General features: G+C 39.8%; 1 protein-coding gene across 1 annotated transcript in view; it reads left to right on the top strand.

The window, feature by feature from the left end:
- Positions 1-24,175, top strand: part of ADGB (androglobin) — a gene marked incomplete at both ends in the record, with an annotated part of 108,958 nt that extends 84,783 nt beyond the window's left edge. The window contains 7 exons of the mRNA XM_084257862.1: positions 927-1,100; positions 5,166-5,338; positions 6,049-6,151; positions 8,934-9,053; positions 19,956-20,046; positions 20,710-20,893; positions 23,990-24,175. Of these exons, the coding sequence (XP_084113988.1) occupies positions 927-1,100; positions 5,166-5,338; positions 6,049-6,151; positions 8,934-9,053; positions 19,956-20,046; positions 20,710-20,893; positions 23,990-24,175 (1,031 nt within the window). The remainder of the gene's footprint in view (positions 1-926; positions 1,101-5,165; positions 5,339-6,048; positions 6,152-8,933; positions 9,054-19,955; positions 20,047-20,709; positions 20,894-23,989) is intronic.
- Between the last annotated feature and the right edge of the window lie 398 nt (positions 24,176-24,573).

Below are 24,573 nucleotides of genomic sequence, written 5' to 3'. Positions count from 1 at the left end.
TTTAACAAGAGTTCAAAAGATATGAAGCAAAGACTGACAGGATTAAATGTAGAAATAGATACTTCAACAATGATGGTTCAAAATTCAGCATTCCAATTGTAATAATGGATACACATAACCAAGCAGAAATCAGTCAGAAGCTGTAGAAGACTTGAACAACACTATAGCAAATTTTACATCACAGATATCTAGAGAACAGTCTGTTCAATGACAGCAGAATAAACATTGTTCTCAAGTGCACTTGGAACATTCTGCAGGATAAACCATGTCTAGAGCAGTTAGATAGGTCTACATAAACATCAAAGAATGGAAATCATGGTAAGCATGATTTCTCTGATCACAACAGAAAAAAATAGAAATGAATAACAAATCTGTGAAATTCACATATATAAAAATTAAGCAACATGCTTTTAACTAATGGATCAAAGAATAAATCAAGAGAAATGAAGAAATTCTTAAGAGATAAATGAAAAACAAAGTACAACATACTGAAGTTAATGAGATATGATGAAAAAAGTACTGGGAAGGGGATTTATAGCTATAATGCTTGCTTTTAAAAGAGATCTCAAATTAGTAACTTAAACTTCAAAACTCAAACAACCATAACACTAGAAAAGGAAGGATAAACTAAGCCCAAAGCAGGAAAAAGGAAGAGAACAAAAAAAAATGTTAAAATAGAAATCAATCAATTCAATATTGTATTGGATGAGTTTATGGTATGTGAATTATTTCTCAATTTTATAAAAGGAAGTGACACATCTTTATAAAATGTCTTGCTTTTTTTTAAAAAAAAAAAAAAAGAAACTCAAACCCTTGAACCATTTCCCCCTGACTTGCTTTCCTTGTTTCTATTTATGCATACATTATTTTACTGTATATCATGTCTCATTGGTCTATTGTTGTCCTATATTGTTATGTTTCTCCAGCTCATGCAGAGAAACATGAAGAATTAATTACCTTTGGAAATCCAGATATCCATACCCCTAGCGAGGGACAGAAATCTACAGGAACTTCCAAATCAACAAGGAAAGGCAAAGAAAAGTCTGAAAAGGAAAAGATAGCCAAAGAAAAACTAACACCTCGTTTTGAGCCTCAGGTGGGTGTACTACTTTTTTTTTAATTAAAGTTATTTAATAAATTTAGGTTCATTGGGTCTCCACTTGCTCATCACTCCTGGATACAAAATTGTGAAAAATTCCATCGTCCTGATTCCAGCAACCTCCTAGATACTGTAAGGACTTTCCTGGAACTTTCTGCAATTTCCTTTCCATAGTTCAGAATCAGAAAGTGTTAACTGAGGCCTCCCTGGTGGCGCAGGCGGTTGAGGACCACACTGTGAAGCTGTCCGCAGCCTCTGCAGCTTGGGTTCGATCCCGGTGGGCCAGTGAGAATCCCACATGGCAAAGCAGACCTCTTCTGTCTCGCCCGCTGCTCCCCTCAGCAGTGTATTTTGTGGGTCTGCCTGTTCTGTTCCCTGCTCTGTCTCTGGTGAATCCTCTCACTCTCCTGCGCATCTGACCTGTACCCGGGTTCTTGTATAAAAATAAATAAATTTGAAAAAAAAAAAGAAAGTGTTAACAACTTTTAGCACATAAGACACCATTATTGTCAGTTGGATTTCTAAAATTAATGTTATCCCGTCTCTACCCTTCAGGAACTCATATTCTAATGGAGTGCACTCAATGTGAACAGAGTTTTAATGCTAGATATTGTATATGCAATGGTAGTAGAATAGATACCGATTTCAACCTCTTTTTAGGGGAGCCAAGTCCTGAAATGTCAATGAGCAAAGACATCTAAGGCAAAAAACCAATGCTTTTTTTGTGTGTGAGAGCATGAAAATATGAGTGATAAAGCTAGAGGGGCAAAGATCAGATAGAGAAGGACCTAGAAATCTCATTAGAGATTCTATCTACTGCCCAGAGGTCATCATTCCAAATTGCCTCCAGTTAGGTAATTACAATGATTTGATAAAAGGAAGAGGATAGGGGTAGCAAATTTATGGAATGCAAACACAGACCAAAAGATATTCAAATGCAAATTATTTAAAAACACTGAACTCAAAACTAACTTCTTTTTTTTTAAACATTTTATTTTTTTTAAGATTTATTTATTTATTTATTTATTTATTTATTTGTACAAGAACCGGAGTACAGGTCAGATGCATGGGAGGGTGAGAGGATCCACCAGAGACAGAGCGGGGAATAGAACAGGCAGACTGACTGAAATACACTGCTGAGGGGAGGAGCGGGCGAGACAGGAGAGGTCTGCCACGCCATGTGGGACCCTCACTGGCTGGCAGGCCGGTATCAAACCAGCACTGCAAGGCTGCGGATAGCCCCACAGTGCTACGCTCAACTGCCTGCGCCACCAGGGGCGGCCCAAAACTAAATTCTTAAGAGCACAAAATCTCCCCAGCATTTGTCAGCACTGCTTAGGCTAAGCAGGGCATGGTGGTTAAGAAGTGTAATGACATGATCACATTTATACTTCAGGTTCTCTCGTGGCTTTTTAAGGATAGTAATTTAAAGAGGGAAGGACAAGATAAGGGGAAATAGTTCAGTGCTGCTTCCTCCAGGCAAAAATCTACAAGGTGTGCCAAGAACTGGTCCAAAGGGAGAAGGGGACTTAATGAGCTTCCTGGGAAAAAAAGAGCATCTCAGTTATTAAACCAAGGTGGGTGGTAAAGAATAAAATATAAGCTCCAGATTTCCAGCTGAATTAACAATATAGGATGTCGGCACCACTAATAAAATAGACAATAAAGGAAAATTAATGGGTTAGGATAAGAGATGATGGTGATTTGTCTGATAATGAAAAACACCTGTTCACTTGTACGTGCAAGACTTACTCTCTTAGCTGGAGTCTACCCTGGAAACACTGTGCATTAAACGAGTTTGAGGTGACTTCCGCCATGGGTGGGGTGGTAACTGAGAGGATGGTGCAGGGGCTGCTGCTCTTCTATTTATGTTGGGAGTTCCGCTGATTTAAACCAACTGAGCCTCTGTCAATACCATGAAGTGGAGAGGAGCTGCTGCTGCAGAAGTAGTTGTGGTCCATTGTGCAAGAGTTCTGTGCAGGAAGCAAAGAAGCAGCAACTGCCGTTCTTGTGCTCACCTAAACAGTATCAGAGAATATGTCACATTTATGTGTTGGGACTTGGCAACCTAGCACTTCTGCCAGGGACTTCCACGTGTGAACATTCCTCGGTTCCATGTTAAATGTTTGCCAAGCTCCGTTTCAAAGGCTGTTTTTGGCAATTAGAGGAAATGATTTCAAGTTTAGCTCATTTTAAGTCAAGTTCTCAACTACCTTTTAAAAAGCATCAATTAAGAATCAGATCGTTAAGACAGAAAAATATTAAACAAACCATCAAATCTCTGAATGCTTTCAAGAGTTTTCCAGTAAAGGGAAATCACAGTGCACAAATGAAAATAAAGGTAAACAAACTCTTTTCCATTACATAACTACATACTACACAATTCAGAGAGTCATTCTGTTAGGGCACCCCAAATTCCCCTAAACCTTGCATGCTCTAAATAGGTTCAGCCATCTGCTGCATAAAGACAAAATATACTAGTAGTGTGTAAGACCTTGAATAGAAAGTAACATCAATAGAGGTAGTGTGCATAGCAAGCCATGCTTGCTTCTTGGCCTTGAACGTACATCAGGGACTTAGGGCATGTAGAACTAGACACTTGGATGAGACAAGAGACATGGGTGAGAGACACATGGGGAGGCTGACAGGGGCAGGCTTTATCTTGACTTGTGCTTTGCTTTTGTTCCTTTCCTTTCAGATTTGCCTGACCCATTCTGCCCTTTTCTTATGGCTTACCAGTAGAAGATGACTTAGACTTGTGGCAAGCATTTGGGCCTCAGTGGTCCCGCTCTGGGACAAACCTATCTGGCTGGGCATTTATACACCAGGGGATGGGTAACTTTGGGAATTTTATTGGGAAATTATCCTTTATCTGCTATCTTTTTTATGTTATGCACACTAAGTCTATTAAAGTTCTTTTCTATTGAAGGTCTTGTGTACTAGTGTGTGTGTTGTCTTTATGTGGGGGATGGCAGGATCTGTTTAGAGCATGCAAGTTTGGGGGCTCCTCTTTCTGCCTGCAAACATTAGGTTTTTGAAAATTGACTAAATATTTGAAATTTTGTTAATATATGTCCCAAGTAAGAAACTGAAACAATCATATTATATTTTGTGTTTTCACTTTAATCATCATAATCATGTTGACTTTATTTTATCATTGATTTTCTTTCATGTGGAAAAGCTAACTTTTTCTTAAATTTAAATTGCTTATTTTTACTATCTACTTTCTAAAATGCAAATACTGCCTTTTACTCTATCAATCGTCCAAACACATACAGGATCTCTTCACGAAAAGGAGGGCAGCAATAGTTGCTCATTTCCAGGTCTGTGCATACCTGATATCAATTTATTAGGAACATCAGCAATATTTCTGTCTCATAGGATCACTTTCTTGAACCATAAGTTGGGAGCAGCTTGACATATGGCTTGAAAATGTCTATATAATTGAGATTCACTGATGGCAATCTGATAGGGAGAAAGGCTTGAATTTGGTGTGGTTACTAGCACTTTACAGACAATGTCAATTGCCTATCTCTAATGACGCAGGTGGGGCAAAGTAGGGATGGTGGGGCCACTGGACAAAATTTTCATGTGCAGTTTGGATTCAATGTTACTAATTATAAAGTGATCCTATCAGTGAAAATACATGTGATTAAATTTAAATTTAACTCCAGACAACAGTTTTGCGGTTCTGGAATTTCATATGAATGAATCATGCAAGATGATTTCTTTTGTGCTCAGCTTCTTTTCTCAGTATAATGTCTGCCTGTGAGATCCAATTGTACTGTGGGTTATGCTATTAATTTACTTTTTAATGTTCATTAATATCCCTTCCTATTAATATATTACAAAATTTCTGTCCATTCATCAGCTGGTAGACTTTTATATTGTTCCTCTTTTGGCTATTATGAATAAAAGATTGTCCAAATCTTTTGTGGATATCTGTTCTTACTTCACCTGGACAAATACTTATAAAGTAAAATGATGAAATAGAGGATGAAAACTAGAACTTTTGGAAAGAGGAAAAGCATCTGACCCAAAGAAATGATTTTGTTTTCTCAGATAGCCACGATTCACTCTCAACAAGAAGACCCAAATAAACCCTACTGGATTCTGAGGCTGGTCACTGAACACAATGAAGCAGAATTTATTGAAGTGAAAAAAGATACAGAGCGAGCAGATGAAATCCGTGCTATGAAGCAGGCCTGGGAGATGGCCGAGCCAGGACGGTCAATTAAGGTCACCATGGCTTGAAAAGTTGTACTTTTACTTTTAATCCCTAAGCTTGGTCTGGGGGAAGAGCCACACTAGAGAAGCAACATGGTCTTTCCTTTAGGAAAGGTCTCTGAAATTTTGTGATACATGGGCCACCTAAATGTTAGCACCGCACCTGGACATCTTATGAGCTATCACCCTCCTGACACCAGATGATTTGCAAAAGCAAATCATGTAATCGTGTCGCTGTTGACACAACTGTGGGTTTCATTTCATCTGTGCTGTACCCATATCTGTCCCTGAGGATCTCCAGTAAGAAAGTACACAGAATTTGATGTGTGCTTTCACAGCCCTAGATGCAGAGCTGGTGTTGGTCCTTGCTGGACACACATACCTCTTACCTCCCAAGCCCTACAGTGTATATAAGAATCACTAACAGAGTGAAACATTATTACATGCACTTCATGTTCCAATTCAGAGCTTGTGAGGCAGATGAAAAAGGTTCTGGAGACACTGGCTCTGAGGCAGCCTGCCCAGGGAATTAGTTTTAAGACTGCTTCTTCATTAGTTCTCATAAATAATTATCACAATCATGGAGGGTTCAGAATTTGAGTTTATGTGAAAATAAGAGCCTCAGTGGTTCAAACTGCCCTACACATGCACATTTTCCTGTTTTCTTAAGAGTATGCAGATGCTATCACTTCTACTGTTGGTTGATCATGTTTGTTCTTCAGGCTTTGCAGGCTCGTCTGCGTTACGTGACCAAGTATCTTAAGAAAATACCTGATGCTGAGAATGTCTTTGTGTCCGAAAGCCAGATTAAACCACCAGAAGAAGGTCAGTGTCCCGCCACCTATTTGCACTTCTTTAAAAGATAGCAAGCTTTACTTGATAAAAAGAAAACATTTCAGACTGTACTGCTTCAAGCATTGTAAATAGTTTCATACCACCCTGTAAGAAAATAGAAAGAAACATTGGCTGACATTATTGTTGGTATTTGGGAAGCATAGGAGCCCCCCTCAGCTATCACCGCCAAGGGGCGGTGACCAACAAATCACTCATAGTCCACACAAATTTGAGATGCTTTCTTTTTACCCAGTTTATGTTTTCCTCGTCCCCTAGCAGATGTGATTTTCCCTATTTAAAAAATGATAAACCAGAAATCAGGGTACAATCTGAGTAGAAGATTGTGGTATATGAAGTTGACAACACTTTCTAATAACAAGAACAGTAATTAATAGTTATAATAATAGTAAAACTATTATAATAGTAAAAGTATTATAACTAATAATTATAATAATAGTAAAACTAACTGCTTTAAGTTATTGCCTTGGGCCTAGAACTGTAAAATACTAATTATTTCATTTTCTACTTACATCAACCCACTGACAAATAATATTATTCCAACTTACTAATAAGGATACAGGCCCACTCCCTTGTGGGGTAGGGGTAAAAGACAGCACTATCAAACTATCACCAGCCACTGCAACATGAGCTTGATCCCTGCCCAGGGAGCTGACCCACATGACACAGCAGACCTCTCCTGTCTCCCTGCTGCTCCCCTCAGCAGTGTATTTCAGTCATTCTGCCTATTCTATTCCCTACTCTGTCTCTGGTGAATCCTCTCACCGCCCCCACACCTCTGGCCTGCACTCCAGTTCTTGTACACATAAATAAATAAATCTTTAAAAAAAAATAAGGATACAGGGCCAGAGTAATATTCTAAGATACCCAGAGACAGAGCTCTCTCTGAACCCAGTGTCTTCTCATAAACACCTGGCTGCTTCAGTCCATTACTACAGGGGGCTGTGTCTAGGGAGTCTAAAGATAGTCACATACCAAGTCATGCTTTTACACTTTCACATCTGCAGGAGTATAACTTAATAACTGTTATAAAAATAATGTTCTTTAAGTTTTTATGTGAAGAGTACAGAACAACAAATATCACCCTAATCATGTTATCCTGAGGAGAGCATTTGTTCAAAGCCTTTTGTTTATTACCCTACATTAACTTACAGTGATTAAGAAGTGGACATAACTACCCCCATTTTACAGATAAAGAGACCAAACTCAAAGTTGCCTTGTTTTTCCTAAGCCCCACCTTTAAAAAGTGACGAAGTTGGCATCTGAAACATTTCTAACTCCTAATGCACTCACACCCCTGATCATTAAAGTCTAGGAATACAGAGATGAATAGACTGCAGCTCTTGGCTTTTAGGCTCTAAATTTTGTTAAAAATGTACTATTAAGTAAAAATCTACATTGCTCTGGACATATGTTTAAAATGGCGAGAAAAAATTTAGGACTATTGTGATAGCAGAGACATTGAACTTAACTTCATAGAACTGGGCAAATGGGACATTCGGCCAACAAGCAGGACAAGGAGTGGATGGAAAATTACCCAGAGGAACCTGGTTGGGTGTCAAGGTCGGAGAAGAGGAACTTGATTAAAGTGGGGAGGAGAGGGCTGCTTGACTATAAATATATAGTGTGTGGGTTCGTAATAAATCAGTTCAGCAGGATTTTTGCTAAACTTGAGATCTCCTTCCAAAGAGAAGAACTAGAGGACATAGGGGTCAAAGGATTCTGGCCTAGTCCTACGACTTACACGTAATAAAGCCACAGATCTGAATCGGTCAGCTTGATGAATTTCCTCATATGTGTACACTCAGGAGCCACCTTTAGATCAAGATATAAAACACTTAAAAATTCTCCAAGTCCTCCTCATTCCCTTCCCAGTCATCTTCTCCTTCAGGTAAATACCAGAGTGACCTTTATCACCATCAATTAATTTTGCCTGTTCTTGAACTTCATGTATTTGCACTCATCAGTTTGTCCTCTATATGCCGTTATATTTCTTCTTGAATTAGGGCTAGTAAATTTTGTTTTACAAGAAGTTTGTCTATTTTATCTAAGTTAAACTTCCTGCAACAAATTTTATCTTAACCGTCTATCAGTCTTGCTGTAGGGAGTGCACCAGTTCTTCTTAACCCTCTATCAGTCTTGCTGTAGGGAGTGCACCTGTTCTAACAACATTTTTAAAGAACCAACTTTTGACTACTGAATGACTTCCTCTTTTTCCACCATGTCTCCCTGCTCTTAAGCACTAACCTAGTACTGCCACTCATTCAGAGTGAAATATGACACCATATGCGTCTCAAAAAGGGGGACATGTCACCATGTTTCTATACACAGGATTCCCTCCCCAGAGAGAAGAGCCCTCTCCAAGCACACGCCTCTCGTGCCCCACCTAACAGCAGCTCCACTGGTCCAGAAAGCCCCTTTCTATTTGTCATGTCTCACCTCCAAAAAGTCCCTACTATCCCATCTTGAGGCAGCTTCTATATAGACTGGCTGCCAGGGCCATCTATGCCATCTTCTGAGGTACCATGGATTACTTGGGATTGCTCTGGCTAGACGTTGGGAAGCTTTCCTCCAGTCTTCTGCTCCAATTCTGTGCTCCCATCAGCCCTGTTACTTGTTGCATGTGATGTTATCCCACACAAGTGTTTTCAGTAATGCACATTTCATGTTGTAGTGGAAACATCTTCAAGTGCCTTGAAAGAGCCAGGCTCCAAGATTTCTGAGCGTTTGGAAACCAGAGAGACCATACCATCAGGCTCCTTACTGTGGAAGAAGTGGCAAATGACTAAGGGTTTCAGGGATCTGGCAAAAATGGTGAACAATGAAAGTGGAATATCTGCAGCAGGGAAGGAGGAACGAGAACAGAAAGAAAAAGGTAGGAAGTGTTGCTGTCATTATCATTGTTATAAACAAATATATTTTTTAAAGATTTACTTATTTGTGCACACGAAAGCTGGGGTGTAGGCCAGAGGTGTGGGGTGAGAGGATTCACCAGAGACAGAGTGGGGAGCAGATAGGTGGAGCTACTGAAATACACTGCTGAGGGGAGCAGCAGGTGAGTATAGAGAGGTCTGCTGCACCATGTGGGTAACTCCTTGGCCAGGGATCGAACTCATGCTGCAGTGGCTGTAGACAGCCATCATAAATGAATATTTTGAAGTAGAAATTCTGGCAAAGGTAGTAACTTAAACATATGATGGCTAAGCTTATCACATAGGAAACATGTATTTTGGATTCATAGCTCTCCCTTTCGCTTACTGGTGCTGATAATCTACTCTAGGACCTCATTACTAGAGTCTTTACCTAAAGATAAAAGTAGACAAAACTTAAAAAATAAAGTGTAGGTATATTTTTGTACTGTTGTTTGTGTCTACAAATCTTGAAGATAAAATTGCAGTGCCTGTTGGGGTGTCATTTAATAGAGTTAAAATATAGTCTCGGCACTTTGCTCAAGCTGAACAATGCTGGGAGAGACAAAATGGATGAGAAACTGATGGAGTAGCCATGGGTCCACATGACCAATAGGGAGCTATGGAGAATTCTGGGGAATGTAGAAACAGGCAAACAGAACCAGGCAGGACACCTGTGAGAAAACCCACCAAAACCTGATGACCCAACAGATAACAACCAGCAGAGACCAACTCCCCCACTTATGAAAAAGCCCACGGAAACATGTTGAGAGCCCGAAATCCTTCTTTCCCCATAGATGTATGTTTCCTATTGCCAACTGCTCCCTTCCAGGGTATTTCAAAATCTGCCTTTTCTGTCTTCCCCTCTGTCTCTGGTAAATTATTTCACCCTTGCGCCCCTGACCTCACCCCAACATTAGACCACCACAGTTATTCTATATAAAATTGTCGTAAACACAGATTTTTTTTTTTTTTACTGTAGTATGATACACCTTAGATTTTCTTTGTACCTTATATAACAAGTTTTAGTTATTTGGAATCCAAAATGTTGAAGAGAAATGTTCCATGGTATGCAAACCACACCCTAACTTGGATTATTTCTGTGTGAAGTGGATTTGCATTTATTCACTAAAATGAACCTAAATCCTTCTTGGAAGGTGTTACAGTGAAATGTCTGTCACATTCCTAGTCACTATGAGGAAGGACTTCCCCCTAAGCAACTACTTGTCTTTCTGTGGCTAAGGACGCCAAGTATCTTATCTGATTGATACCTTTGGAAAGAATGCACTGGACTCACATGGCAAGTCTAAGTCCACTGCTTAGCCTTAGGTCGGAGGCACTACTTAAGACTTAGGGTGTGGAGGCTTTGGCCTGTTCTAGCATCCCATGAAAATGGCCCCTGGCCTCCAACAGGACACTTCATTTCTCCAGTCACATCTCTACTGGTTCAGAACACAGCCAGGAAAGGGACTATTTTGGAAGGAGACATCTCCACTCTCACCAACAATGATTCTCTTTTCCAAATTGCTAGAGCAGCCTAAGACTTTTAGCACTTAAAACAGTTTATGGCTAAAGCATATCCTTGTGTGATTCCCATAGTATTCCATTGTGTGTATGCACTACACCTTCCTGATCCACTCATCTGTATCTGAACCTTCTGAGGTTGTTTCAACAGCTTGATGAATGTAAATGGTTATGGTGTAATGAACATGGGCATTCACTTTCCTTTTGAATTAGTGTTTCTGTGTTCTATGGATAGATACTTAAGAGTGAAATTGCTTTATTCTACAACTTTAATGCTGTCAAATTTTAGAAGTCTCCCATCACTTAAAGAAAAGGTAATTCATTCAGTGGGAATTTATGAGAATTTATTGATGTCCTTTAATAAGATAATGCCTTAGCATAATAATTTTTAAAAGTAAATTAATATAAGATGTATACCTGAATAATACCCCAAATCATAGTCATATACAAAGTAATGTTCATAAGTTAAATAATTTTCAGATAGCTTGCTCGTCACAGATTAGGTCTAGATAGCTCTATTCTTCTCCACAGCAACATCAAAGTTGTAGCCTACATTCTTTTTTGAGCTCGAAATTTTTAGAAAATGATGTAAAGCATTTTGAAAATGCAAGGTATTAGGTCAAATGATATAAGTATGACATTACTGTTCCTTGCATTATTTAAACAATACACAAATATATTAGCTAACTTGATTGAAGGTATGTAAGCTAATTTCCCATACTTCATTTATTTCCAACATACTATATATTTATAAATGATGTAAAATAATATAGTTTGGTGTTGAGAAACTGTTAAAAGATCTCACATTTCCTCAATTTGAGTTAGAAGCAGAGACACATTTAGAATAGTAAAGGATTCTGGTGAAATACAAGTATGTGGGCCTCCCCTGGTGGTACAGGCAGTTGAGCGCTGCACTGTGAAGCTGTCCGCAGCCTCTGCAGTGCCAGTTTGATCCTGGCCAGCCAGAGAGGGTCCCACATGGCATGGCAGACCTCTCCTGTCTTGCCCACTGCTCCCCTCAGCAGTGTATTTCGCAGTCTGCCTGTTCTATTCCCCACTCTGTCTCTGGTGGATCCTCTCACCCTCCCGTGCATCTGGCCTATACCCCGGTTCTTGTATAAATAAATAAATAAATCCAAAAAAAAAAAAAGGAATACAAGTATGCGCTCAAGAAATATTTTTTAATAATTCAGACCCTTTCATTCCTTTATCCCACCCACTTCAAAGATTCTGAAAGGAGTAGGAGCAGGGATTTGAGCAAGTGAAGGAGGTTTTTTAAAAAAACTCCCAGATCATCCATTTAAATAAAACTAAAAGTTATGTTCATTGCAGTTTTATTCACAGAGCCAAGAAATAGAGACAACCTAAATGCCCACTGATGGGCAGACACGCACATTGTATGTTTCAGGTGTACAGCATTACAACTCAGCCTGCTATGTGATGGCTCCACCGAAAGTCTAGTTTCCATCCACCACACACACACACACAAACACACACACACACACACACACACACACTGGAATGCTACTCCTATTAAAAAAAAAAAAAGAAATCCTGGCATTTATGACAACATGGAAGGATCTTACACGGAATATGCTAAAGTCAAATAAGTCAAATGGAGAAAGACATACATCATATGACTTCACTCATGTGGAAGATAAAGAAAGAAAGCAAACAAGCAAGGAGACAAGTGGAAAAAAAAATCAAACCCTTAGATTCTGACAACATAATAACATTACCAGAGAGAGGCACTTGGTGGGAGGGTAGCAGTGGGTAAAATGGATAGAATGAATAGTTTGGTGATGAATGGGAAGCACACTTTCAGTGGTGATCATAATGTAATACATACAGATGTTGAATTGCCAACTGTACACCTGAATCTTATAAAAATATAAACAAATGAACACACAAAAAACAAAATCATGGATAATGGGAGCAAATGTTGGTCATCAGAGGGAAAGAGATTGGGGGATGGGCGTATTTGGTAAAAGGGATCAATTCTTGGGTGTAGATGGAAACTAGACATTTGGTAGATTCATTAGATGGCATGTTAAATTGTAATACTGTACACCTGAAATTTATATAATGTTTTATAAACCAATTATTTAAAAGAAAAAGAACCAAATGGGAGAATTTTTCCTTTGTGACTTCAGAATATATTGTGAAGATAATGGTACTTAAAGCATTATGATTTGAAAGTTTCTTTAAAAGTCAAACATAATTTTACCAAAGTACCTTACTCCTGTGAAACATGCAGGTAAGACAAAACTTTAGAGATACAAAATAGATTATTGTGTGCCTGGAACTTGTCTTGGGAATGAAGAATGGCTTTGAAAGAACAAAAAAGATGATGGAAATGTTTTGAAATTAGATTTTTGTGTTGGTTGCACCACTCTGTAAATTTACTAAAATCTTAAAATATCTGTTAAAGGGGTGAATATTATGGTATGTAAATTATACTTCAATAATTGAAAAAGATGAAATGATCTAAACAGGTTAAATAGCTAATGTTTTTGACTCAGTCTATGTCTCAAGTCTCTTCTTACCAGGTTTACTATGGATCTATGGAGTCAAAGCTCTTACTGATTTGCTTTGCAGTGTTTACTTACATATTTTTTACTTCATTGGGTTAAATATTTCTTGAAGGAATGACTCTGTGTCTTAAAACACATTTATATTCTACCCCGGCAACCACATTAAAACCATATTAAGTAAGCCAAGTCCAATCAATGATTTTGTTAACAGAAAATACTATTTTCAATTAAAATGAGACATAACAGAGAGAGGGGCGGAGCAACATGGCGGCTGGGAGACGCTGCGAGTAAGATCTCCCATTAAAAAAAGTTAATAGGGGGGAAAAGCGGCAGGTCCCAGTGAGAACCGGGACACGGAAGATAAACGGGTGACTCCAGCAAACTACCCGAAGAAGAAAGTGGCCATAAAAGAGGACTAGAAGGGAGGGAAGTGCAGAACCCTGCTCCCCTCCCCCGCCCACAGAGGCGGCACTCTCCGACCGGCAGAGAGGAGGAAAACAACAAACCAAAACGGCCAACAAGAAAAACGGACGCAGCAAGCGGGACTGTGAATGGAAAGGAACTATTGCAGCCACCACACCCCTTGAACGGGAGCTGAGGCGAACCCTGCAGGATTCGCCGCAGCGGTGAGCGAACGGCTCCGGGCGCCATTAGAGAAGAACAAAGACCCCGGGAGATGCGCACACAGCCCGGGCTGCCGGTAAGTTTGCGTGGATAGCGGCGCGCTCAGCGCGCTTGAAAAGCAAGTGCAGACCAGGATCGCGGCTGCCCAGGTCCCCGCGCCTGCGACCTAGGCTTGGGAGATGACCTAGGCTTGCGTGGAAACGCGCGGAGGTCCTCACTGAGGTGAAGGTCCCTCCCTGAGTAAGCAGGAACCAGGCGCCCAGGCACGGGAGGGGTGCAAAAGGCGCCATTCCCGCGCCACTGAACTGGGCTACAGCCCGCGTCCTGGAACTGAGGGCTTTGGAACTGAGACCCGGGGCACGAAATTAGGGGCGTGGGTTCCCCACGACGGTGGGGCACAAGGTAGACACAGCACCCCAAAGCCGTTGAGGTGTACCCTACCATCCCTGCTTTGCTCCCTGTCCCACGGGGTGGAAAATCAGCTCCCCAAGGGCTCTAGGAGAGATCTTTGGCGCCACCTAGTGACTTGTAGCCAGCACAGGCTCCTGAAGGAGCTAGTGGCCAGCTGGGGACTTAGCCCACACCCGGACCCTTCCGAACAAGTAGTCTGAGCCCACAGGGAGAGCGAGCACCCACAGCCAGGGCAGACCAGGCACCCAGAAGAGTGTGCCTGACACCGGACGCGCAGGGAGTGTGTCCCACATCACCATTTTAGAACAGGGACATTTCTTCAGTAAAGACTACCTGCAGAAGGCTTCCTCAGGAGCCAGAGGTGAGCGGGGGAAGTCCGCCCACGCCAGACCCCCTCTGGCCTGCAGTCCAAGCCCAGAGGGGGAGCAGGAACCCACCGCCGGGGCAGACCAGGCGCACAGGGGAGTGTGTCCCCACATCGACATTTTAGGACAGGGACCTTTCTCCAGTAAAGGCTGCTTGAAACTGACAGATGACTCCTGGAAGAACCAGAGGGGAACAGAGAAGCCCACCCAAGATGCCGGCCAGTCCCAACAACACAGTGTCCCAACGCATACGGCAAATTAGAAAACAGACAGTAGGGAGGAGAAGAACCACACGCAACCTAGCAACTCTCCAGAGAAAAAGCACACCACAAAAAGAAAACCAGCCCCCAGATTGCAACGACAGTAACTTGGAAGAACTTCTGAGCCTTCCAGAAAGAGAATTTAAAATTGCCGTGATTAAAAAACTGACAGAAGTCATAAAGGAAAACAATGATAAGGGAAAAATAATCAACGATCAGAAGAATGAAATTGAGTCCCTAAAGAGGGAAGTAAAAGAAATGCAGGAGATCAAAGAATTAGTGGAAGAACTAAAGAATTCTGGGAAAAGCAATGAAAGCAGAATTGATGAAATGGAAGAACGAATAAGTGCTCTTGAAGACACAGAAATAAAAAGAACCAAAACAGAAAAGGAAAGAGAAGTACGAAGGAAAAAGAATGAAGAAAGACTTCGGGAACTATCTGACTCCATGAGGAAAGGAAATATAAGAGTTATAGGAATACCAGAAGGAGAGGAGAGAGAAGTAGGAACAGAGAAAATATTCAAAGAGATAATTGAAGAGAACTTCCCAAATGTGAAGAAGGAGCTGAAAATTGATATACAAGAAGCAAGAAGAACACCAAACTTCCACGACGAAAGAAAAAATACAGCAAGACACATAATAGTAAAGCTCCCAAGAATCCAGGACAAGGAAAAAATAATGAAGCTGGCAAGAGGGAAGAAACAGATAACATTCAAAGGAAAGCCAATCAGGCTGACATCAGACTTCTCCGAAGAAACACTACGGGCAAGGAGAGAGTGGAGGGATATAGTCAACAGACTCCAAGAAAACAGATGCCAACCAAGAATACTCTATCCCGCAAAGCTCTCCTTCCTCTTTGAAGAAAGAATATGGACCTTCCCAGACAAACAGAAACTCCGGAATTTCATTGCAACTAAACCCCCACTCCAAAAAATACTACAAGGAGTCCTAAAGCCAGAACCTCAGAGGGACGAATAACAATGAAAGAAGGCCAAAAAAAAAAAAAGTTATTAAAAGAATAAATAAATAAAATCAAAGGAAAGACAAACACAATGGCAAATACAGATGTTAACATATCAATATTAACTCTAAATGTAAATGGACTAAACTCTTCAATAAAAAGACACAAGAGTTGCAGCCTGGATTAAGAAACAAAACCCAACCTTTTGCTGTCTCCAGGAAACACATTTAGCTACAAAAGATAAAAATAGGCTCAAAGTTAAAGGATGGAAAACAATCCTACAAGCAAATGGACCAAAAAAGAAAGCAGGAACAGCTATACTTATATCAGATAAAACAGATTTCAAACTCAAAAAGATAAAAAGAGACCCCAATGGTCACTACATTATGATCAAGGGGACAATACTTCAAGAAGAAATAACACTCATTAACATATACTCACCAAATGAAGGAGCACCAAAATATATCAGACAACTGTTGTCCTCTCTGAAAACAGACATCAGAGAAAACACATACGTAGTGGGAGACTTCAACACACCACTATCAACAATGGATAGATCAACAAGACAAAAAATAAGTAAAGAAACCAAAGCTCTAAATAAGGACCTAGAGCAATTGGGCTTAACAGACATCTATAGAACACTAAACCCCAAAAAAACGGAGTACACATTTTTCTCAAGTGCACACGGATCATTCTCCAGGATCGATCACATACTGGGGCACAAGACAAACATCAACAGATACACCAAGATTGAAATCATATCAACCATCTTTTCTGACCATGAAGGCATCAAACTAGAAATAAACCATAAAAAGAAGGCAAGGAACTTTCCTACCTCATGGAGATTAAAAACCACACTACTGGAAGACCACTGGACTAATGAGGAGATCAAAGAAGAAATTAAAAAATTTTTTGAATTGAACGACAAGGAGGACACCAATATCCTAAATGTATGGGATGCAGCAAAAGCAGTAATAAGAGGAAAATATATAGCAATAGAAGCTCACATCAAGAAACAAGAAAGAACTCAAAGAAACAACCTAATCTCGAAGCTCAAAGATCTAGAAAAAGAACAACAAAAACACCCCAAAACCAGTAGAAGAAAAGAAATAATAAAAACCAAAGCAGAAATAAATGAAATTGAAACTAAAAAAACAACCCAAAAGATCAATGAAACCAAGAGCTGGTTCTTTGAAAAAATCAATAAAATAGACAAACCCCTAGTCAGGCTCACAAAGGAAAAAAGGGAGAAAGCACAAATAAACAGGATCATCAATGAAAGAGGAGAAATCACAACGGACACAGCAGAAATCAAAAGAATAATCAGTAACTACTATGAACAGTTATATGGAAACAAGTTTAACAATCTAGAGGAGATGGACAAATTCCTACAACTCTACAATCACCCAAAGCTAGATAAAGAAGAAATAGAACACCTAAACAGACCAATTACAATTAGCGAAATTGAAATGGTAATCAAAAACCTCCCCAAAAACAAAAGCCCAGGACCTGATGGATTTACAAATGAATTCTACCAAACATTCAGAGACGAATTAGTGCCTATCCTTCACAAACTCTTCCAAAAAATTGAGAAGGAAGGGACAATACCAAACACGTTCTATGAAGCCAACATTACACTAATACCAAAACCGAACAAGGACAACACAAAAAAGGAAAACTACAGGCCAATCTCCCTAATGAACACTGATGCAAAAATCCTCAATAAAATTTTAGCCATCAGAATCCAACAATGTATCCATAAGATAATTCACCACGACCAAGTAGGATTCATTCCAGGGGCACAAGGATGGTTTAACATCCGAAAATCAATCAACGTTATCCAACACATCAACAAAAAGAAATATAAAAACCATATGATAATATCAATAGATGCTGAGAAAGCTTTCGACAAAGTGCAACACCCATTCATGATAAAAGCCCTTGAAATTCTTGGGATACAAGGAACATACCTCAACATCATAAAGGCCATCTATGACAAGCCAACAGCCAGTATCATTCTCAATGGTGAAAAGCTGAAAGCAATTCCATTAAGATCTGGAACAAGACAAGGATGTCCACTCTCACCACTGCTTTTCAATATAACACTGGAAGTCCTAGCCAGGGCAATAAGACAAGAGAAAGACATCCAAGGAATCCAAATAGGAAAAGAAGAAGTCAAACTATCACTATTTGCAGACGATATGATATTATACATAGAGAACCCCAAAAACTCCACAGAAAAGCTAATTCAACTCATCAATCAGTTCAGTAAAGTGGCAGGATACAAAATCAACATGCAAAAGTCAGTAGCCTTCCTATACACAAACAATAAATCTGAAGAAGAAGAAATCAAAAAAACCATCCCTTTTGTTATTGAAACAAAAAAAATCAAATATTTGGGAATAAATCTAACAAAAGAGGTAAAGGACCTATACAAAGAAAACTATAAAACACTGTTAAAAGAAATAGAAGAAGACACAAAGAAATGGAGAGACATCCCCTGCTCGTGGATTGGAAGAATAAACATTATTAAAATGGCCATCCTTCCAAAAGCAATATACAGATTCAATGCTATTCCAATCAAAATTTCAATGTCATTCTTCAAAGAAATAGAACAATTATTGATGAAATTCATATGGAATCACAAAAAACCCCGAATAGCCAAAGCTCTCCTGAAAAAAAAAGAAGGGAATGGAGGCATCAGACTCCCAGACTTCAAACTATACTACAAAGCCATAATCATCAAAACTGCATGGTATTGGAACAAGAACAGACATACAGACCAATGGAATCGAATAGAAAATCCAGAAATAAACCCACAGATTTATGGTCAACTAATCTTTGCCAAAGGAGCAAAGACTATGCATTGGAGCAAAGAAAGTTTGTTCAATAAATGGTGCTGGGAAAACTGGGTCGCTACATGCAAAAGAATGAAGCTCGACCACTACCTCACACCATACACAAAAGTCAACTCAAAATGGATTAAAGAACTAGACATAAGACCTGAAACCATAAAATATATAGAAGGAAATATAGGCGAAACACTACGTGATCTGCACATCAAAGACATCTTTACAGACACATCACCCAAAGCAGTGATAGTGAAGGCAAAGATAAACAGCTGGGACTACATCAAATTAAAGAGCTTCTGCACAGCAAAAGAGACAATAACAAAAACAAAGAGAAACCCCACCAACTGGGAGAACATTTTTGCACCCAACACTAATGATAAAGGACTGATCACAAAAATCTGCAAAGAGCTGATGAGACTCAACAACAACAAAGAAAATAATCCAGTCAAAAAATGGGCAGAAGAGCTAAAAAGAAACTTCTCTGAAGAGGAAATGCAAATGGCCAACAGGCATATGAAAAAATGTTCAACATCACTTGCCATCAGGGAAATGCAAATCAAAACTACCATGATATACCATCTTACACCAGTGAGAATGGCACATATTAAAAAAACTAGCAACAACAAATGCTGGCGAGGGTGTGGAGAAAAAGGAACTCTTCTGCACTGTTGGTGGGAGTGCAAACTGGTCCAACCACTGTGGAGAGCTGTGTGGAGATTTCTGGACCTACTAAACATAGAGCTTCCATATGATCCAGCAATTCCACTCCTAGGTATTTACCCAAAGGACACAGAAACATCAGTTCCAAAGAACACCTGCACCCCTATGTTTATAGCAGCACTGTTTACAATAGCTAAGCTTTGGAAACAACCCAAATGCCCAAAAATAGATGACTGGATCAAGAAGATGTGGTACATATACACCATGGAATATTACTCAGCATTCAAAAAAGATAAACACATGCAATTTGCAGCAACATGGATGGCGCTGGAAGGGATCATGCTCAGCGAAATAAGCCAAAAAGAAAAAGAAAAATACCGGATGGTCTCACTCATAGCAGGAATCTAGAAAACTTAAATAAGGGACCAGGAAAATGAATAACTATAAGAAAGTGAAAATCAAAATCAACAAAAAACTATGAACCAGAGACACTTTTAGGGGGGCGGGGGCGGGAGGGGAGGGATTGGGGTCAGAATGGGGGGGCTGCAATTGTATGGGGAATATAACAATAAAATTTATAAAAAATAAATAAATAAATAAAATGAGACATAACATCATTTAGTTAATCATTATTGATTCTGTTTTAAATGTCTAAGACTTTTTTTTTTTTTAAACAGGGCCTTTTTCACAATCCCCGACAGTTTTCACAGTATCTCCACAACTTATTCAGAAAGAGCTAGAGAACGTAGACATAACTCAATACCTACGGTAAGTTTTAATAAGTATGATTAATGTAGACATCCCCATTTATAGAGTTTTGAATACATTGCCAATGAGAAGTTGCTAAACCATTGAAAATTTGAAAATTAAAGCTTAATATAAATTTCAGTGAATCTAAAATTTTAGAAGCACATGATTTGCCATCTCAGATTTAGCAAAAAACTTTTAAGTCAGTCATAAAAGTTATTAAATGTTTTCCATAAAGATTTAATTTGTAGTTTGATTAAGGTGAGTTTAAGTATAGAAAATAACCACTAAACCTGCTGCTATTATTTAAATTTGATTCAGTTTCCTTAAGAACTAAACAGATATGAGAGAGATTTTTACTTGGGTATATTGAAAAGCTCTAAAATATATTCAAGATTATTGAGCTACAAAAATTAAAATGGAAAATATTATCACAGTTGTGAACACAAATCACCTCATCGAATAGCACTTCTAAATTTACTGATGCTTTTGAAAATAATTTCCTAAAATTTCAGCAACTCAATGAAGGATAGTCATTTGAAAATAATGTTTTATTCTTTCTATCTCTAATATTTGATTTCATTCAGACCACCACACTGTTGATAGGATTTTTAACTGAGTGCTAAGTTTCGTTCTGGCATTCCCAAGTGATGTATAGATCTCTTTTGATGTTTTCATCTCAAGGAAAACAGAAAGTGAGCCTGTGCTGCAAACAGAGGAACTCAGCCAGCAGCAGGCAATGGAAAAGGCAGAGGAGATTCATCAGTTCCGGCAATACAGGACCAGAATCCTTAGTATCCGAAACTGGAACCAAGAGCAAAGGTCTCAGTTAAAGGAAGAAATCCTGAGGATGTATGGAGAAATGCGGGTGAGTCTATAAGAGCATATATGGACCATAGTTGATAGAATACTTTATAATATTAATATGGCATATGCATATTAAAATGTCTTAAAAACATTTGGTTCACAACTTCTTGAAAAGGGTGGCAAATTGGGCCTCCCTGGTGGTGCAGGGGTTAAAGAGCGCTGTCAGGCTCTGCCAGCCACTGCAGCACAAATTCCATCCCTGGCTGGCCAGGGAGCAGCTCCCATGATGCAGCAGACCTCTCCTGTCTCTCCCACAGCTCCCCTTAGCAATGCATTTCAGTACATCTGTCTGTTCTGCTCCCCACTCTCTCTGGTGAATCCTTTCACCACCCCCTCTGCACCCCTGGCTTACACCACCCCAGTTCTTTTATGCACCAATAAATCTTTAAAAAAAAAAAAGGATGGCAAATTGCATATACACAGCTAATTTTACCAACTTCCTAAAACCCCTCTAAAATGCATTATTGGAAATCTATCCACAAAGATGTGAAGAATGACAGAGAACACAACAAAATATGTGAAGTTGCAAAATAGCTGGATGAAGATCATACTCAGACTTGAGACAGTCAAATCCTAAGCCGAAAATAAAAGAAAAACTTCAGATCCACCTAATTTGCTTCATTGAGTCTCCCAAAAGCTCAGAAGTTGGAGATACCAGCCATATTAGGATGTGAAAGTGAAGTGAGAGGAAGAAATGCACGGTTATTCCAACATTCAGATTAAAGCTGTTTCCTCAGCAGTTAGAACTGCAGCTCTCTACCTCAACTTTCCGTCACACGTCCAGCAGAACAGAGAACAGAGGGGCTTTATCCAGACATTTCTGCAGCATGAAAGATCAGACTTAATTGAAAGGTACCAAACTGGGAATGGGAAAATTCAGTAAATGTGCATGGATGAACTTCCACCAAATAGAATGATTTTTTTCTTCCCTCTTGTCTGCAACACACATGCATGGGAAAGATACAGAAAAGTGAGCACATGTAAAAGAAGAGAGAGACATCTGTGCAGAGGCCACAATCATGCATTTCAAAAGGACATTTGATCAAGGACAGACCACCATGAACTACAGTGGTCCCCAAATCCCTGCCACCTCTTGACTTCATAGCTGTCCATGTCCTATGTTTTATGCCAGCAATAGCCTCATACATCAAGGAATGCCTCCCTTGAGGGCATCACTTTACCTGCTTGATTTAATCTCAGGTTGTTTGGTTCATCGCAGCCCCAAAGTGTTCAAAATTTCTGCTGATAAGTGTTCACACAACAACAAAATCACTTAATGAGGCAGTTCCCAGAAAGTATCCCCATCTCTAAGCTACACAGGACTTCCTTGCCTTGAGTGTGTGAGATGTAATGGCGGTGCACCCGGTGGGAGGCAGAGGTGGTGAGCAACAACTGGGCACTGTTACTCTGAAAGTTGAGACAGCAGGATTTCCTGATCAGTTGTTGTATTATAAGAGAAAGAGAGGAGCTAGCAAATAGTTTTTTTTTTTTTCCCTAAACAACTGATTGTTTGAGTCACTCTCAAATCTGATGGTCTGTGAACAAAGATGAGGATATCAGTTTTGAACAATTTTAGATATAGCTTTTATATCAAAATGGGCATTTTAATATATCAGATAGTCATGTGAAGGTGTTGAGTAGAAGTTCAGCACTCTCTATTGGCTCTTAAATTTGGGACAGAGAGATAAGTATTGGAGATTTTAAAAAAATTGGGGACCCAAAAATACATGAGTGTAATTTAACTAGAGGGTTGAATGACAGCACACAGGGAAGGGGCCTGTGACCCTGAACATTGTCACTTCAACACAAAGAGATGAAGGAGAAATCAGCAAAGGCAACTAAGAGGGAGCAGCTAGTGAGATCCATGACAAGTTCAAGAGGTGTGTGGTGTCCAAGAAGCCAGGTGAAATCAGTTCATCAGGAGGAGAGAGGAAGAATAGGACTTAGAAATGATCTTGGGTTGGGCCTCCCTGGTGGCGCAGCGGTTGAGCTCTGGGTTGCGAAGCTGCCCGCTGCGTCTGCGGTGCCGGTTCGATCCCCGGCTGCTCCCCAGCCACCGGAGGAGGGTCCCACATGGCGCGCAGACCCCTCCTGCCGCCCGCTGCTCCCCTCAGCAGTGTCCTTCGGTCCTTCTGCCTGCTCTGCTCCCCTCTCTGGCTCTGGTGAATTCTCTCACCCTCCCGCGCTTCTGACTGTACCCAGTGCTTGTATAAATAAATAAAATAAATAATAAATAAATGAATAAATCTTAAAAAAAAAAAAAGAAATGATCTTGGGTTTAACTACATATAGGTCACTGGTCTCCTTGATAAAGTTATTTTGGAGTAGTGGGAATGAAAACAAACCGACAATGGCAGCAATAACCCAGGGATGAGGTGGTATTATTTGAAAGTTCTTCAAGTACAGCTCAGACATATTTTTCAGAGCTAGAATACATGTGGGAACTAGTAATTTGTTGAGCAGTTAGTAGGTGAGAGACTTTGAGCCTCCTGTTCTTTATAGGTTATACTAGAACTCATTTAAAGCAGATAGTTGCTTTACCTAAAACCTTTACCTGTTTCTCTCTTCACCTTTCTCTTTGATTTTCTCCAATACTTTTATTTACCATTCTGTTAAGATCTAAAGTACCTTTATTTTTTTTTTTGGCTTAGAAGAACTGGGGTGTAGGCCAGAGATGGGGGGCAGAGAGGATTCACCAGAGACAGAGTGGGGAACAGAACAGGCAGATGTACTCAAATGCACTGCTGAGGGGAGCAGCGGGGGAGACAGGAGAGGTCTGCTGCGCCATGTGGGTCACCTCCCTGGCCGGGGGATCGAACTCAGGCTGTAGTGGTGACAGCACTGAGACTTATAACTCCTTGGCCACCAGGGAGGCCCCCCCCTCACGAAGGTTTTGTTGCTAGCTTATGTTTTATATATTGATAGACATTTGAGAACACAACCAATTTTCATCACTCCTTAATCACTGCCCATGTGAATCTATCGCATAAAGAAGGGATAAAGTCGTTACGTTTTTGTTTCTTGTTTTGTTTTGTTTTCTGGCACCATAACCCTTTGTCAGTGTAATTGACTTAATTGGGGTTGTGTGTTGGAATAGGATTCTTTAGATGATGAGCGGCAGAAGATCTTCCACATCAGGGAAGAGTACAGAAACAAGCTGCTGGAAGCTGAGCGCCTCCGACTGGAGGAGCTGGCTGCAGAGGAAGCTGCAAAGCGGGCTGAGCCAGAGAAGAAGGCACAGGCCCCTGATGGGCAGAGAAAAAAGAAATCAAAGAAAAAGTAAGCAGGAGACGCCAGATACTACTGTGCTTGTTCTAAAGAGGAATTTATTCCTTCTCCCATTTATTCCTTATCCCTTATCCAAATTTATTCTTTATGCCATGTGTAATGATCTGTGGCTTTGCCTGTTGGTAGATAGGTATTGAGAATAATTTTTTCTATCTTAGGAATAGTTTCTGTATTTTAATGTTAACTAGTCAGCTTTTTTCAGAAAGCTATTACTTGAAGTCATTAGAGTTTAAACTTTTCTAGTTTTAATAAAAATTGCTCCAAAAGATTTAGAGTGTAATAAAATGTATGTTTCTCACTGCATTGCAGCCTTTTGAGTTATGACTGAAACAATCCAACCAGATTGCTTTGGGAAAAACTTAACATTGAGAAAAACATCTATTATTGTTAGAG

The sequence above is a fragment of the Talpa europaea genome (genome assembly GCF_964194135.1).
Source record: "Talpa europaea genome assembly, chromosome: 2".
Classification (NCBI taxonomy): Eukaryota; Metazoa; Chordata; class Mammalia; order Eulipotyphla; family Talpidae; genus Talpa; species Talpa europaea.
The sequence above is the reverse complement of the archived record's forward strand: the minus strand, read 5'-3'. Positions and strand labels throughout refer to the sequence as shown.